Genomic DNA, 16129 nt, shown 5'->3' on the forward strand with positions numbered 1-16129 from the left:
ATCCCAGCACTTTGGGAGGCCGAGGTAGGCGGATCATGAGGTCAGGAGATTGAGACCATCTTTGCTAAAATGGTGAAACCTCAGCTCTACTAAAAATACAAAAAATTAGCCGGGCGTGGTGGCAGGTGCCTGCAGTCCCAGCTGCTCAGGAGGCTGAGGCAGGAGAATCGCTTGAACCTGGGAGGTAGAGGTTGCAGTGAGCCAAGATCATGCCACTGCACTCCGGCCTGGGCGACAGAGCAAGACTCCATTTTAAAAAAAAGAATAAATGAGGGGCAGAGAGACCTTGGTGGTAATCACAAGGGTGCATTGCCTTACAATAATTTTTTTTTTTTTTTTTGAGACTGAGTCTGCCTCTGTCAGCCCCAGGCTGGAGTGCAGGCCGGATCTCGCTCACTGCAAGCTCCGGCCCCGGTTTACACCATTCTTCCTGGCCTCAGCCTCCGGGAGTAGCTGGGGACCAGGCACTGCCACCTCACCCGGCTATTTTGTATTTTTTAGTAGAGACGGGTTTCACCCTGTTAGCTGCATGCCCTCGGGACCTCCTGACCTTTGTGATCCGCCTGTCTCAGCCTCCCAAAGTGCTGGGATTACAGGCTTGAGCCACCGCGCCCGGCTTGCCTTACAATAATTTTAAGAGCTATCTTTGTTTTGGATTCTTCTACGTATTTGCTTCATTTTATGTAAAAATAGTTTTAAACAACTCGTAATTATTGTTGTATATAAAAACTTACAACATAAAATGCAAAAAATATCACCAAAGCAAATTCGAAATCTATACCATTAGTAAACTAAATAACCAAATATCACCAAAGCTAATTCTAAATCTATCCCATTCGAAAACCAAATCACTAAATTAGCTGATTTGAGAGACAGGTGTTCAGGGAGGAGCTGCGTGGCAGTTGCTGTCCTTCAGCCAAACGTCTGATTGAAGCTTCAGCTCCTCTGAGGCTCAGCCTTTGGCCTTCTGGTCACGGTCAGGTCACAGTCACAGCCTTCGCAGGGTGAATCCCAGAATCTGCAACACAAATGCAGGTGCTAGAGTCACTGGGGAGGCACAGATGTGGCTGGAGGAACCTCAGGCTGTGTGTGGCATGTCAGCCTGAGACATCCAGGCATCAAGGCCACAGGGCGCTGAGGCCTTTTTTCGCCTCGGTGCTGAGGGTGTGGGCCGTTGCACACAGAGGCAGTTTAACCTGGGCGTTCAGCTGGGCAGCTTGTAGCTGACTGGTCCCCTGGACAGTGAAACGGATGCTGAAGGAAGAGAAGGCCCCAAGACTCTGGGATGAAAATCAGAGTCCCACACACCTGGGCTAGGTGAGGAGCTGATTAGTCTCAGGTCTCGTGGAACAGGCTGGAAGAGGCAACCTTTCCTTCTACTCCTCCACTCATTACAACCATGTCATGAGATCTTCATGTTAAAAATGAATAGCTCCTGGCCAGGAGCAGTGGCTCATGCCTACAATCCCAACACTTGGGAAGGACGAGGCAGGAGGCTTGCTTGAGGCCTGGAGTTTGAGACAAGCCCGAGCAACACAGTGAGATCTCATTGCTACAAAATATACAACTAAAAAAAGTGGCCAGGCTTGGCGGCTCATGCCTGTAATCCTAGCACTTTGGGAAGCTGAGGTGGGTGGATCATCTGAGCCCAGGAGTTGGAGACCAGCTTGGCCAACGTGGTGAAATCCTATCTTTACCATAATAAAAATACAGAAATTAGCCAGCCATGGTGGTGTGCGCCTGTAATCCCAGCTTCTCCGGAGCCTGAGGCAGGAGAATCCCTTGAGCCCAGGAGTCTGAGGCTGCAGTGAGGTGTGATCACGCCACTGCACTCCAGCCTGGGTGACAGAGCAAGACCCCGTCTCCCAAACAAGAAAAGAGTTTCCTGGAGCTCTTTCTTTGTCCCCTAATGATAATTTTTCTTTCTATAAACACAACCACCAAAATTTCAATTTTAAAAACATATGCTCTGTTAAGAAAAACATAGTTCTATGATTAACAGTATGTTCCAACATGAAAATGTTACAGAAGATACTGCTGTTTAAATGTGAAAAATCGACCTATATTGATTTTTATTTATTTACAAAATTGGGAAACAGGTAAAAGGAACATAAGTAATGTCTTAGTCTGTTTGGGCTGCTATAATAAAATGCCATAGGCTGGATGGCTTGTAAAGAACAGAAATGGCCGGGTGTGTTGGCTCATGCCTGTAATCCCAGCACTTTGGGAGGCCGGGCCAGCTGGATCACAAGGTCAGGAGTTCAAGACTAACCTGGCCAACATAGTGAAACCTTGTCTCTACCAACAATATAAAAATTAGCCGGGCGTGGTGGCGGCACCTGTAGTCCCAGCTACTTGGGAGGCTGAGGCAGGAGAATGGTGTGAACCCGGGAGGCGGAGCTTGCAGTGAGCCAAGACTGCGCCACTGCACTCCAGCCTGGGCGACAGAGCGAGACTGTCTAAAAAACAAAAAACCCAGAAATTTAGTTCTCACAGTTCTGGAGACTTGAAGTCTAAGTTCAAGGTGCTGGCCGACTTTGTGTCTGGTGAGGACCCACTTCCATAGATTATGCCTTCTGGCTGTGTCCTCACTTGGCAAAAGGGGTGAGGGGGTCTCTGTGGGGCAAACAATTCTATTTAAACACAATGTATTTCACACATATACATGAGCCAGAAGGAAACTCAAACCAGCGGTCTGTTTGAGGTTTGTTTTGTTTTGTTTTGTTTGAATGGAGTCTCACTCTGTCGCCCAGGCTGGAGTGCAGTGGGGTCAATCTCCGCTCACTGCAACCTCCACCTTCCAGATTCAAGTGATTCTTCTGCCTCAGTCTCCTGAGTAGCTGGGATTACAGGCATGTGCCACCACACCCAGCTAATGTTTGTATTTTTAGTAGAGAAAGGGTTTCACCATGTTGGTCAGTCTGGTCTTGAACTCCTGATCTCATGATCCATCCACCTCAGCCTCCCAAAGTGCTGGGATTACAGGAGTGAGCGCCACCGCGCCTGGCCATCTGTGTTTTTATTTATTCATGTATCTGAGACAGAGTCTCATTCTGTCTCCCAGGCTGGAGTGCAGTGGTGTGATCAGGGCTCCCTGCAGCCTCTACTTCCTGGGCTCAAGTGATCCTCCCTCTTCAGCCTCCTGAGTAGCTGGAACCATAGGTGCACACCACAACGCCTGGCTAATTTTTAAAAACTTTTTTGTAGTAAGGAATCTCATGTTGCCAGGCTGGTCTCGAACTCCTGGGCTCAAGTGATTCCCCTGCCTTGGCCCCTCAAAATGCTGAGATTACAGGGGTGACCCACTGTGCCTGGCCTCATTTTATATTTATATTTACTCAAAATGACAGCCTTGACAGGTTTCCTTGCAAAGGTGTGCAGAGCACAGCAAGAATTTAAACCGGTAAACTGGGCGGACTCAGGAGGGGAGTGGCACCTCCTCCCGCATCCCCTGCGGAGCTTTTCTCAGCCTGCGCCTCCCAGGGCAGGAAGAGGGCCGCGTGCGGTCCTGACACTCCTCCCTGAAGAGCCCCTCATGTATTAGTGTTTCTTATCCACCACACAGGAATGGCCCGCAGGAGTGAAAGAGACAAGGCTTTCCACACGAGAAAGGCATTTCCTATTCTTGGCAACATTGTTTAAAGCCAAGTGTTAGACCCCAAATGGTGAAACCTGGAGGAAGATTCCCCCAGCCCTGCCTGGTGGGCTGCTTTTTCCTGAGGTTCTCAGCAGGGCTGGGTGGATGCAGCTGCACCGGGGTCTGACTGCAGAAGGCAGGAGCCCTGTCCTGCATTGAAGCTATTGAGATCCTGGAAGGGCTGACTGAGGTCGCCTGTAATACCAGTGGAAATGAGGGAGGGGCAGGAGTGATGCTGCAGTGGGGGAAGTTTCTTTTATTAAAAAAATATATATATTATTTAATTTTAACTTTAAAATTTTTGAGACAGGGTCTTGCTCTGTAGCCTAGGCTGGAATGCAGCAGTGCCATCATACTATAGTTCACCGCAGCCTCTACCTCCAGGGCTCAGTGGTCCTCCTGCCTCAGCCTCCCGAAGTGTGGGGATGACAGGGGTGAGCCACTATGCCTGGCTGGAAGCTTTCATTTGATGCTAGAAGTGTCTGAGGGAGCAAAGACTCTGGGATGACTGAAGTCTCAGGCCTGGCAAGCACCCCACACAGGGAGGCTCAGGAACAAGGATTAAATTGACCTCAAACTTGTAGTGGAGGTTTACAATCTCTCCTAGACAGCAGAGAACGTGCCTGGGGGTTGGAATCAAGGAACCGAACTGCAGCCCCCTGGTTTCCCGTTCGCTGGCTTCGGGACCTGCTGGATTCTCCCACCTCCTCAAGCCTGGGTTTCCGCATATGTCAAACAAAGACCATAAAAGTGGCTTTTCTTTCATCGTGATCTATCACGTGCCATGAAGGAAAAATACAAAGGTCTGCCTGGAGGTGAGATTTATTATTAAATGAAGTCATTGATTCAGTGACGGATTCAGAAGCAGGCTGTGTCTGTTTAGAACCCAGTGAGCGTTTTCTGGGTGGTGATGAGATTTCCCCGAGGTTTAGTGAGGTGCCCTTGGCAGAGAGTAAACCTCAGAGGCAGCAGCAGGCTGTGGAGCACAATGCTGGGTCCGAGCAGATGCCGGTTACTCACCATCCTCGTCTCAGCTCTGGGCCGTGCCCCGCCAACGAGACAGAAAGTCACCCCACTAGCATCGCTGGAGCTTCAGCAAGGCCAACCCAGGAGCAAGGCCTCAGTGACTCTTAGTCCGTGGTGGTTCTAATGGCGTGAACAGCTCTTATTTGTTTTTAATGGGTGTTTTATTGTTATTTAGGTAGGACAAGAATGCAGACATGGAAATGATGAAAAGACAGTCTGTTATATTCACAGGGCAAGAGGACAGGCCATTCCACATCACACAGGGCCACATGGAGAGGCACCAGGGTCGGTCAGGAAGCAAAGGGAGCAAGGGGAAAATGTACCAGGCAACTAGGGACAGCCCCTGTGCCCTGGAGTCTGCAGAAATGACTCACTAGCCAACCCTACACTATCTGCCCCTGCCTCCTTCCCACAGAAGTCACAGTACAGGCTCCTGCCCACAGTGCCCGCTCCCTCTGCCTCCCGGCCCACCCTGGGGCTGCCCCATGTGGCCCTGCAAGACACACCTCCTGTTTCTAAGTGAGTATACACACTTTTTCCTCCTTATCATTTCCAGGTCTGTATTTTTTTTTTTTTTTTTTTTGAGGCAGAGTCTTTCTCTGTGGCCCAGGCTGGACTGCAGTGGCGCAATCTCGGCTCACTGCAAGCTCCGCCTCCCGGGTTCACGCCATTCTCCTCCCTCAGCCTCCCAAGTAGGTGGGACTACAGGCGTCCGCCACCACGCCCGGCTAATTTTTTGTATTTTTAGTAGAGACGGGGTTTCACTGTGTTAGCCAGGATGGTCTCAATCTCCTGACCTTGTGATCCACCCGCCTCGGCCTCCCGATGTGCTGGGATTACAGGCGTGAGCCACCACACCCGGCCAATTTTTTGGATTTTTAGTAGAGATGGGGTTTCACCGTGTTAGCCAGGATGGTCTCGATCTCCTGACCTTGGTCTCCCAAAGTGCTGGGATTATAGGCATGAGCCACCACGCCCGGCCCATGTCTGCATTCTTACCTTACCTGATTAAAACGAATCTCATTTGAAAACGAACTGATTCAGCAAATAAATCACTCATGTCAACAAACTGGTAACATTCTCACATATATAGTGCCAAAGTTGAGCTGTTTCAGGTAATTAACATAATTTGTATAAGGATTAGAAATATCTCTACAGTAGATCTCATTTCAGATTTAATGGCAATAAATCTGTTGGAGAGGCCGTGAGTTAGGATGCAACTCCGTGTGTCAAATCATGGTTGCATCACAACTGTAGGTTTGAGTACAGATAGACGATCTCATAAAAATCAACAAACGCATATAGGCTCTATGGAATAAAGAGTATTGTATATTTTGTTATTACTTGTGAATTCTGTGCTATAATGTACTTTATATCAGTAAAACTTATAATAAAGTGATATCAGCCGGGCGCAGTGGCTCACGCCTGTAATCCCAGCACTTCAGGAGGCCAAGGCAGGTGGATCAAAGGTCAGGAGATCAAGACCATCCTGGCTAACACGGTGAAACCCCATCTCTACTAAAAATACAAAAAAATTAGCTGGGCGTGATAGTGGGCGCCTGTAGTCCCAGCTACTCAGGAGGCAGAGGCAGGAAAATGGCGTGAACACGGGGGGCGGAGCTTGCAGTGAGTGGAGATCGTGCCACTGCACTCCAGCCTGGGCAACAGAGTGAGACTCTGTCTCAAAAAAGAAGGAAAAAAAAGTTATATCAGCATACTGATGCACCTTTTTTGTTTCTGGAGAGCCAGTTCTTACACACTGAGCAGCACATCCTTCCCCGTGGGAGTGCTGCAGACATTTCCCAGCCCAGCACTCCACTCACTTGGCAGCATTCAGCTTCTGGGGATCCAGCTAGCTCTGTGGCCACAAACTTCCATAGCACTGTGCCGGGTTCCGAAGGGGTCCAGGCGCTGGCCAGATCAGTGGGAGTCGAGCAGCTGTAACCGTGAGAGACACAGCCCCTTGTTTTCGTTTCCCCATAACAGACAGTCCAAGTGAGATGAGAAGTGCCTGTGCATAGAAAGCTTATCAAACTTAATTTTAAATACTCAAAACTGAATTCCACGGAAAAGTCACTCCCAGAAACTTTTGCTGGTGTGATGTATGACTGTACGTGCCAGAGTGGCTTTGCAGACAACGGAAACTGGGAAAATATCCAGAGGCTGCTTCTGAATGCTCACAGCAAGAAAAGACCATTTGGTTCTAGGCTAGAGCGGGGAAATTGTGATGTGGCTGAAAGGAACAAGAGCGCCCCTCAGCTGGCAGGCATGCGCTGGGGCTCTGAAGTGAAACTCCGACATAGGAATGGGCTGAACATACCAGCCCTGTGCTGGTGTAAGTCCTTATGCATCCCCTGCATCTCCTCCCAGTATCCCTGGCGAGTGGCTCCCTCGGAGAAGGCATGTGAGGACAGATTTTGCTCTTCTGGGATGTGTGTGGGATGACGGAGCCAGGGCTAAGCTGGCAAGTAAAGTGCAGCTTCTACAAACACTGCAGAATGGACACAGCTGGGGACTGCTCTGGGAAGGGAGGTGCCCTCCCTCCATCCGCGTGAGCAAACCCAGGGCTGTGAACAGGCTCTTCCCAGCAAGGGGTGCTGGCAGATAGTGGCCTAGAGGATGTCTCTATTTGTCCTCCTCAACCGCAGGGGACAGATAAGATCTGGGACACATTTATAGGACGCTAACAGCCATGAGCCCAGCATTGCTCTTTTCTCTCCTGAGAAGTTTCTCCTTTTTAACTGTCTCTCTGGACGCCTGGGCTGCGAAAAGAAAATGCCTTTTATCCTCAAATTCTCCTTGTCTTTTCAGGGCTAGGTAGGTAAAGGCTTTTCAATTAGTAGACAGATAAATGGTGACTCTAACTTTCTTGCCTATAATCAAGAATCATTTCACTGGAAGGATCCTTTCTAGTATTCCAGTACAGAAATCCATAGAGCCCGATTTCTAATTTTCTAATTAAAACGTATTTATACCCTAGATATTCATACTAATATTGAACAGTTCTGGTTTCCTTTTAACCGCAACTGTGACTTCTCAGTTCCATTTCCTAAGTGCACCTACTGAAAATAAAGCAGTGTCTTTTTTGCCTGGCAATGTTGTAAAAAATAGGCATTCTGTAAACACAAATTTTATGAATAGCATATACATATTCATCAAGCTCTTAGGATAATTTGCAAAGTTTATCACTTGTTTATTCCTACAATAAACTGATAAACTGAAATAAAAGGCACTGCTCAGAATGCACTTGAAACTACCTTAAGACAACTTTGGTATAAAAAAATACATATATATATAAAACATATATATATGTATTTTTTTGTCACTTTGTTGCCCCAGGCTGGAGTGCAGTGCCACAATCTCGGCTCACTGCAAGCTCCGTCTCCTGGGTTCACACCATTCTCCTTCCTCAGCCTCCCGAGTACCCCGGACTACAGGCGTCCGCCACCACGCCCGGCTAATTTTTTTTTTGTATTTTTAGTGGAGATGGAGTTTCACCGTGTTAGCCAGGATGGTCTCGAGCTCCTGACCTCGCGATCCGCCCACCTCGGTCTCCCAAACTGGTGAGATTACAGGCGTGAGCCCGGCCTCAAAACATATTAATGCCTAGAAATATTTATGTCTTAAAACTTGAATAATTATTTTTCTCATGAACCAATGAACTCCAAGCCAGCCCTCTAATAAAGTTCTACTCTATTTTTATTTAATACTCATTTGAATGTTACGTTAAATTCGTATTTTCATAGCCACTAGTTGAAAAGATTGAAAATGCCAGTAAACTCATTGACAATATAAAACGTAAAAGTAATTGTGTCACGCAGGCTCATGAACTACCGTGCATTTTAAAAGCTGAAGCGCTCAATTCAAGTGTCCTTTACCTGAGGTGCTCGCTCATTCCGCATGGCCAAGCCTGTGTGGTGCGGCCCGGCCGGGCATCCTCAGCTCGCGGCGCCCGTCGCCCTGGACTGGCTGTGGAAGCGGCCTGAGAAGCGGCGCTGGGGAGACTGGGGAGGCTGCCTGGGGCTCTGTAGGCTGAACTCTGCCTGCCTCGCCTTGCGGTGGGTTCCGCAGCAGACGCGCCCCCCTTAAGGGAGATGTTGTGAAAGGAAGGTGCTAACTGTCGGGGGAAGGAGGCGGTGCCAGGCTTTCTGGCTCCAGCTTTGGCTCCTTGCTGTTGTCCTGCTATCTCTACCTACAGGTCCCAGCCGTGATGGGGACACACGGATCTGGATCTGGATACCAGATCCAAGGATCTGGAGCCAAAGGCGCTTTCATGAAAATGTTTATTACCCCGTAAAAATATCCACCCAGCGCTTCAGCTTACGGTAAACTAAACACACCTATTATTTACAACAGTGAAAATGAAAGGCGATGCCCAGGTCCCGGCCTTCCGCAGGGGGCGCCGCTCCCGCTGCAGGACGGAAGGCACAAGGGAGCGAGGGTGCGCGGGCGCGTCCGGGCGCAGGAGGCGGTGCAGGAGCGCGCAGGGCAGCAGGAGCAGCAGGCTGGGCGCGCCCCCGGCGCCGCGCCCTGGAGCGTGGGAGGCCAGGAAGTCTTTCGGGTCTGGAAAAAAAGACAAACCGGAGATGTATGAATACAGTGTTGCGGCTCGGTTTGAGGGCGTGCAGTAGAAACGCCTGCTCCCTGCCTTCCGCAGGCCCTTTTCTCCTAAGCCCTCACTAGGCTCCGCCCCTGGGCCGCGCTGTAGGGCGAGGTGTGCGGGGGCTGGTACCTGCCGGCTGCACGGAGGGTTTCCTCTAAGTGTGTGTAGAACTCAGAGCGCTGAAGGAGAATTACAGTACTGTTTTTAAAGGGGAACGAAGAACAGCCCTTCCGTCTTTCTCATTTGGCCTATGACCTTTCAGGGAGTCCCGCTCCAGGTCATTGAGCGATTGGGCAAATAGACCCGATTTAAAACAGTGCTGTAGTATATAAATCAGCTCACCTCCATCTGCTGCAACAAAGGTTCCACTTTTCCCCAAATGAGTGCTCGAAATATTTCTTTGACGAGGGACAGCTGATGGAGCAGGAGGGTGCAGCCACTCAAAGTCTGGTTGCTGTTCTGAGGAGGCCTAGCCCTGTGAGTGCCCTCGCGCCCGATGGGACTCACCTGCTGCTCCCCTTGTCCACATCGCTGGTCACAGGAGGCCATGCCTGAACGCCTAGTCCCTGTCTCCCCTCCCCACCCCTCACGGCAGGCCTCATTCATGCTGAACCCTGAGGGTCCCTGAGCCTTAGTCTCTATGTAGCTGGGACCCCAGTCCAGAACAGTGGAATGGGAACCTCTGGAGTGGTGGGGCTGGGCAGGGTCTTGGCTAATGCCCTGGGTGGTGATTGCCATGTGAAGTGGACAACCTTGCAGGCATGGCAGCCAACACCACTAGAACATTCTCACAAGTGAGTTCAGGCCTGGCTTGGAGTGGGGTCAGGCTGGTGGAAGAGCATGGCCAACTACAGGGACCTTCTCCCCGGGGCAACTGAACAAAGGCCAGCCACCTCCCCACCTGCCGACCAGGTCCGCCTCACCCTCTACTATACCTCCAGGAGATGCCCTCTGGACTTGGGAACCTGGCATGAGTATGAAACTGGAAATTAACAAGGAATGATGCAGACCAGCGCCTGCAGCAAGAACCACTGTACACCTGTCCACAGGTAGGCTGTGGTGGCATTGGCCAGGTCAGGCTCACTCCAGGCTTGGGTGCCACCTCCCCATAGCACCCCACCTTGGGAGAGAGGGTTGTTCCAGGGATGCCGGAATCCCCAAACAGGAATACTAACATCTAGGTTCAGACGAGGCTCCAGAGAAGCTGATGCTAAGACAGGCGCTCACAGCATGTGAAGCTATTCAGGTGGGAAAGGGGTCAGCAGTACTGGGTCTGTGCTGGCCTTTCCCTGATGGAAGGAAACAGGAGGGCTGGACACAGGGTGCATACTTACAGACTCAGAGCCAGCTGGACCTGCGAGAGCCATTCCAATGGCATCCCAGAGGTCTGTAGACTGGGTCTGGCCCACGGATGTTTGTTTGCTTGTTAGTTGGTTGGTTGGTGGGTTTTTGCCAGAATTGCATTTTTAAAAATTAGTTTGCAGCAGTGTGGTGAGTCCTGACCTTGCCCTGTCTCACTTCTGTGTTACCTGCCCATCTCTGAAGACACCTGACTTGGCTACATCACCGTGTCATCGTATAGACTCTAAATTTTAGAGTCTATGGAATTAAATTGTCTCTTGATACTTGTGAAAACTGATACTTGATGCTGTAGGGCCACAGTAGAAAGAGCCACCCACTCAGACTAACAAGGAGATCCTGGCTAGCTCAGGACTGGGGAAAGGTCCCTGCTAGATGGAAGCTTTTCATTCTTGGACCCGCAGAGCATCAGTCAGAGCAATGAGTGCTCTTGGAGATCCCCAGAGAGAGAGTCCCTGCAGGAGCCAGGGGGCCACGCTTTTGTAGCAACATTCTATCTTCCACATATTCTTCGAAACCATCCTAATCTCCCATTAAAGGATTTAAAACATTTACTTACCTATTACTGTGCTGTTGGCTTTGGACCATGACCAAACTTTCTGTATTCTATACAACACTATAAAAAATATCTTCATGTGTTTCATATTTATTCTTTCTTTTCTTTTTAAGAGAGAGGATCTTGCTCTGTCACCCAGGTTGGAGTGCAGTCATAGTTCACTGTAACCTCACACTCTTAGGCTCAAGTGATCCTTCTGCCTCTCAGCCTCCCAAGTAGTTGGGACCACAGGTGCTTGTCACCACACCTGGCTAATTTTAAAAATTTTTTGTAGAGACAGGTCTTGCTATATTGCCCAGGCTGTTCTCAAACTCCTGGCCTCAAGCAATCCTCCCACCTAAGCCTCCCAGAGTTCTGGGATTATAGGCATGAGCCATTGTACCCAGTCATATTGATAATTACTCTTATAGAAAGAGTACAGGAATGGGCCGGGCATGGTGGCTCATGCCTGTAATCCCAGCACTTTGGGAGGCCGAGGTGGGTGGATCACGAGGTAAGGAGATCAAAACCATCCTGGCTAAGATGGTTAAACCCCGTCTCTACTAAAAATTAAAAAAATTAAAAAATTAACCAGGTGTGGTGGCAGGCACCTGTAGTCCCAGCTACTCAGGAAGCTGAGGCAGAATGGTGTGAACCCCGGAGGCGGAGCTTGTGGTGAGCCGAGATTGTGCCACTGCACTCTAGCCTGGGCAACAGAGCGAGACTCCATCTCAAAAAAAAAAAAAAAAAAAAAGTACAAGAATGGCACAAGGTTAAGAATCAGAATCAGACCCTTTTATCTATCTGTAGGAGTTGATCTGTCTGTGTCTCAGCTTTCCCAAATGTAAAAGGTGTACCTACTTCATTGGCTTTCGTAAGAGTTAAATGGGATAATGGGTATATAAAGTGCCTGAAATACACTGAGATCTCCTCTCCTGCTGTAACACCCAGAAGAGCTTGCCCTACTGCAATGGCACCTGCCACGGAGGATGTTCCATCTATCATCACTCTTGTGAACTTGAAGTCCTCATAACCACCATCTGCACAGCCATCACAAGCATCACTGTAACTTGCCTTGAAGCAGGATGAATGGGTAAAAGAACACAAAGGTGTTACTACCCTCTCTGCACCTGACAGATGACTCTGAAGGATGACTGTACTATTTTGTCCAGCTTTGATGAACAGAGGCCACATTTTCAGAGCCACTATCACTGTCCTTGGTAAATAGCAGTCTCAGTACTGGATGTTTCCAAGAATGTAAAATCGTGACCAGATATCCTGGAAGTCATCACAGCTAGTCCGTTCCCCACGTTCCAACCTGGGCGGTCTAATGGCAGGTGGGAACTGACTTCATCTATGAGGACCACACAAGCACCCGCTGTGATTCTGATGCCTGTCCGTGAAATCTGTGTCTTCCTGTCTCTGGGGCCTAGAGGAGCAGCTGGTGACTCAGAGGCAGAGGACCAGCAAAAGGAGCACACATATAAGAGGGGGTGCTTTGGGAAAATGTGGGAAGTGGGGTTAGGGGCTGTGCCTGTATTAAGAGTGTTCCTTGACTGCTGGTCCTACCAGGGAGAGAAGAGAGGACAGGAAGGTGAAGGAGAGCTAAGCATGCATTAAGTGTTCTCCTCCATTGCAGGCCTCCAAGAGCAAGAGGGAAGCTGAGGGAGCCGGGTTGAAGATCTTTGGCCACTGGTACTGCCCTCCACACAGCCCTAGCAGGATGGCCTGAGGAGGACAGGTGGGAAGTGGGGTTGCAGGGCTGTGCCCTTTGACAGATGGAGGTTCCCAGGGCTGACTGAAGTGGAGGGAGGGGGCAGGAGAGTGGCTCAAGGGCCTTGGCCTCATCAGGCATGCCCCTGGACACTGCACCACCAGACCACTCAGGCCTGGGAGAGGGCAGAGCCAGGGTTGGGGCCGAGAGGCTGGGCCTTCACTGGCTGTGCCCTCCATTGCTAGTGCCAGCCAGTGCTTGCCAAAGAGGAGAGGCTAGAAGGCACAGGATTCCAGAGGGAAATGCCGTGCTGCCAATGCCATGCTGCCTGTGCCCCTGCTGGTCCCACAGCTGAGCAGATGGTGCTGGCCTAGTGCAGAGAAACCACCTGAGATTTACACAGCTAACTTGTCTCCCAGATTCCTCTTCGATTACCAGTTGGTCATCTCCTGAAATTCCGCTCACTGAAACAGACACGTGAGGACACTGGAAATCATTTTTAAACTCAGCAATCTGGATATGAGCAACTTCAAACCAAAATTTAATTCACTATATGATTCCCAATGAATGCGATTTTCTTCAATGATGAATCCATCTAGTTTGCTGAATGCTATATAGCCTGGCAATGGAAGATGCACTGTGGATCGGTATGGAGGGTGAGCTGCAGTGAAGGCGCTGCAGTGAAGGCGCAGCAGTGTGTGGTGTGGTGGTGAGCTGGGGACCGAATTGCAGGGCCTCTTACCACAGCTGCCAGGCGTCTGGAGGGGAAGGCAGTGCAGGGTCCCGAAGACGCACCTGCAGAGGTGGCAGCCGCGGAGGGTCCAGGCTCCATGCTCCAGGGCACCGCATTCACTGAGAAGACCCGGACCTGCGTCAATGCGGTGGCCTTCGTGCCCCTCGCCCGGCGCCCACTCCCGCGCCCCCCGACCCGCACGCCCCTCGCCCGGCGCCCACTCCCGCGCCCCACGACCCGCACGTCCCTCGCCCGGCGCCCACTCCCGCGCCCCCGACCCGCACGCCCCTCGCGCGGCGCCCACTCCCGCGCCCCCGACCCGCACGCCCCTCGCGCGGCGCCCACTCCCGCGCCCCCGACCCGCACGCCCCTCGCCCGGCGCCCACTCCCGTCCTCCCCGCGCACCCCGGTGCCCACCTGCGCCTCTGGTCATGCTCGCAGTAGCGGCCGGTGAAGTGGGCCGGGCACACGCAGAAGCTGCCCAGCACGCAGGTGCCGCCGTTCCGGCAGCAGCGCGGCCTCGCGGACGCACCTGCGGGATCACCCGCACGTCAGCCCCGCGCCCCCAGCGGCCCGTGGCCCTCCCGATTCTCCCGTAGGGACGGGGCCGAACGTGGCCGCCCCGGGGAGGCAGTAAAATCAGCTCCCCGCCAAGTGTGTTTGCTCAGGTAAACCCTGCTTGTTAGGGACATGAAACAAACGACCAGGGCTGCGGCCTGCAAACCCGGCTTGCTCTCTCCCTTCCTTTCACATGTTAACCTCTGGCTGTGGCTTCACCTGACAGTGATTAAGCACAGGCCTCCCGGGCGGGACCACCCACGGGTGTGATGACGCCAAACCTACCGGCGAGGGGCCTCCTGGGGACGCGGTGTCTGCGATAAGCCAAGGAAGGGTCCACTGTTATCTGGGCTTGGGATACTTATTTGCAACACATTTAAATCACAGTTCTCTACATCTGCAGCAGAATAGCCATTGAAGAGCAAACACGACGTTTTGCCAGTGAAAGAATACAACTTTTTAACACCTCACTAGGAACTGTCTCTAGCTTTACAGCTTTATAAGTGCATCATCATTTGAAGACAACAAAATGCTCTCCTTGAATTTTATCCTGAATTTATACTACATATTCTTATATCCTAAACTCTTGAGTCCGCAGACTGAGATGACGCCCCGGATTTTGTGGGCAGCACCGCAACTTACCCTCTCGGAAAGCCCGGGAGTAGGGGAGGGGCTCCTCCGGCCCCCAGCCCTGGGCGCTCCCAGTCACCTCCCCGGAATGACTGGAGGTCCAGTTGAGCGGTGACTGTTGGTGCTTCTGAGTGGCAACCTTGGTGACTTCCTCTCTACGGCCGTTATGTTTCTCTCTTTGATAGCCTTTAAAAAATACCGAAAATGTGAGACTGATAATGATTGAGAAACAAATATTTTATGCAATTAAAACTGAAATTATGAATAAAATGTTTCTTACTGTTTCCCAAATTGATGATCTGTAATGCCAAACTGACCGTAAACAGAAACCTAGAATATTTAAAGAAAATCATTGAAGTTGAAAATGTCTTTAAAAGTATAAGCAGAAATTCACCTATACCTAAAAATACAATGCAATCATTATAGATAAATATAAAATTATGTAAAAGAATTATAATGAATAAGGCAATCATTTTGTAACTTGTAGCTTTTTGTTAATTTTGCTATGGCTTAGATTTTGAGACAGAAAGTGTACACCTCCTTTAATGAACAGTGGCTCATGCACTGCGATTGATTCTGAGGCTCTCAAGACCCCCCTCTTGGCTCTAAGATCTCATGACCTCTGTCCTTACCTGACATGATGCCTCCAGGTCATTTTTGGTTTGAGAGTCTCCTTCTCTTAGTGCATTGAAGATCAGTTTCCAGGAAAGCTGAGTCTGAAGAGCCTCTGCATTTGAAGGTGTCTTTACTCCAGGCCCCGGGGACACAGAATGGACAAGTACGGAAGGTGTGGACGTTCCTTTCCCTTCCTCAGCCAGGAGAAACAGGACGGTATCTCGAGTTCTACAGCCCCTGAGCTAGGGTTGGGGGTGCAGTGACAGGCAGGCCCCTCCGAGCCTGAAGGACGATCCCCTCTGAGACCTGGCTGGGGGTGGGGACTTGGGCTGACTCCCCCCAGCAGTGTTTACAGTGCTGACAGCAGCAGGAGTGACCAATCCCTGGGGTAAAGCATTGGTATCCAAGGTGACGAGCCATATTCTCACTGGAAAAAAAAAAAAAAAAAAACTAACATGAACAAAAAGCTTTCATAGGAAGATGGAGATTTTCTATCGCGTACTCCTTGTACTGGGAAATGGTGAAGGGCCCTGCGGGAGAGGGAGCTGCCGTGTGGGGCACAGGCCACAGCCTGGGGTCCCAGCTGCCCTGAATGGGGAACACAAGGATAAGGGAAAGCATGTCCCCCCTGCTTTAAGAGAGTCCCCATCACTCCGCAGATGGTGCCTCTTCTCTGTGCCCAGCAAGTGGGGGAGGGGCACTGCCCCCATTTACTATAG

The 16129-nt window shown here is 50.6% G+C and overlaps 1 protein-coding gene across 1 annotated transcript; it reads right to left on the minus strand.

The window, feature by feature from the left end:
* Window positions 1-577: 577 nt before the first annotated feature.
* On the minus strand, window positions 578-15855 carry LOC101020633 (cryptic protein). Its single transcript, XM_021923427.2, is given in 8 exon segments — window positions 578-1018; window positions 8542-9061; window positions 9063-9226; window positions 13617-13726; window positions 14025-14139; window positions 14808-14981; window positions 15076-15125; window positions 15428-15855. Coding segments are annotated over 7 exon segments (687 nt in total). The 5' UTR covers window positions 15451-15855; the 3' UTR covers window positions 578-1018; window positions 8542-9010.
* Between the last annotated feature and the right edge of the window lie 274 nt (window positions 15856-16129).

The sequence above is a fragment of the Papio anubis genome, unplaced genomic scaffold (genome assembly GCF_008728515.1).
Source record: "Papio anubis isolate 15944 unplaced genomic scaffold, Panubis1.0 scaffold214, whole genome shotgun sequence".
Lineage (NCBI taxonomy): Eukaryota > Metazoa > Chordata > Mammalia > Primates > Cercopithecidae > Papio > Papio anubis.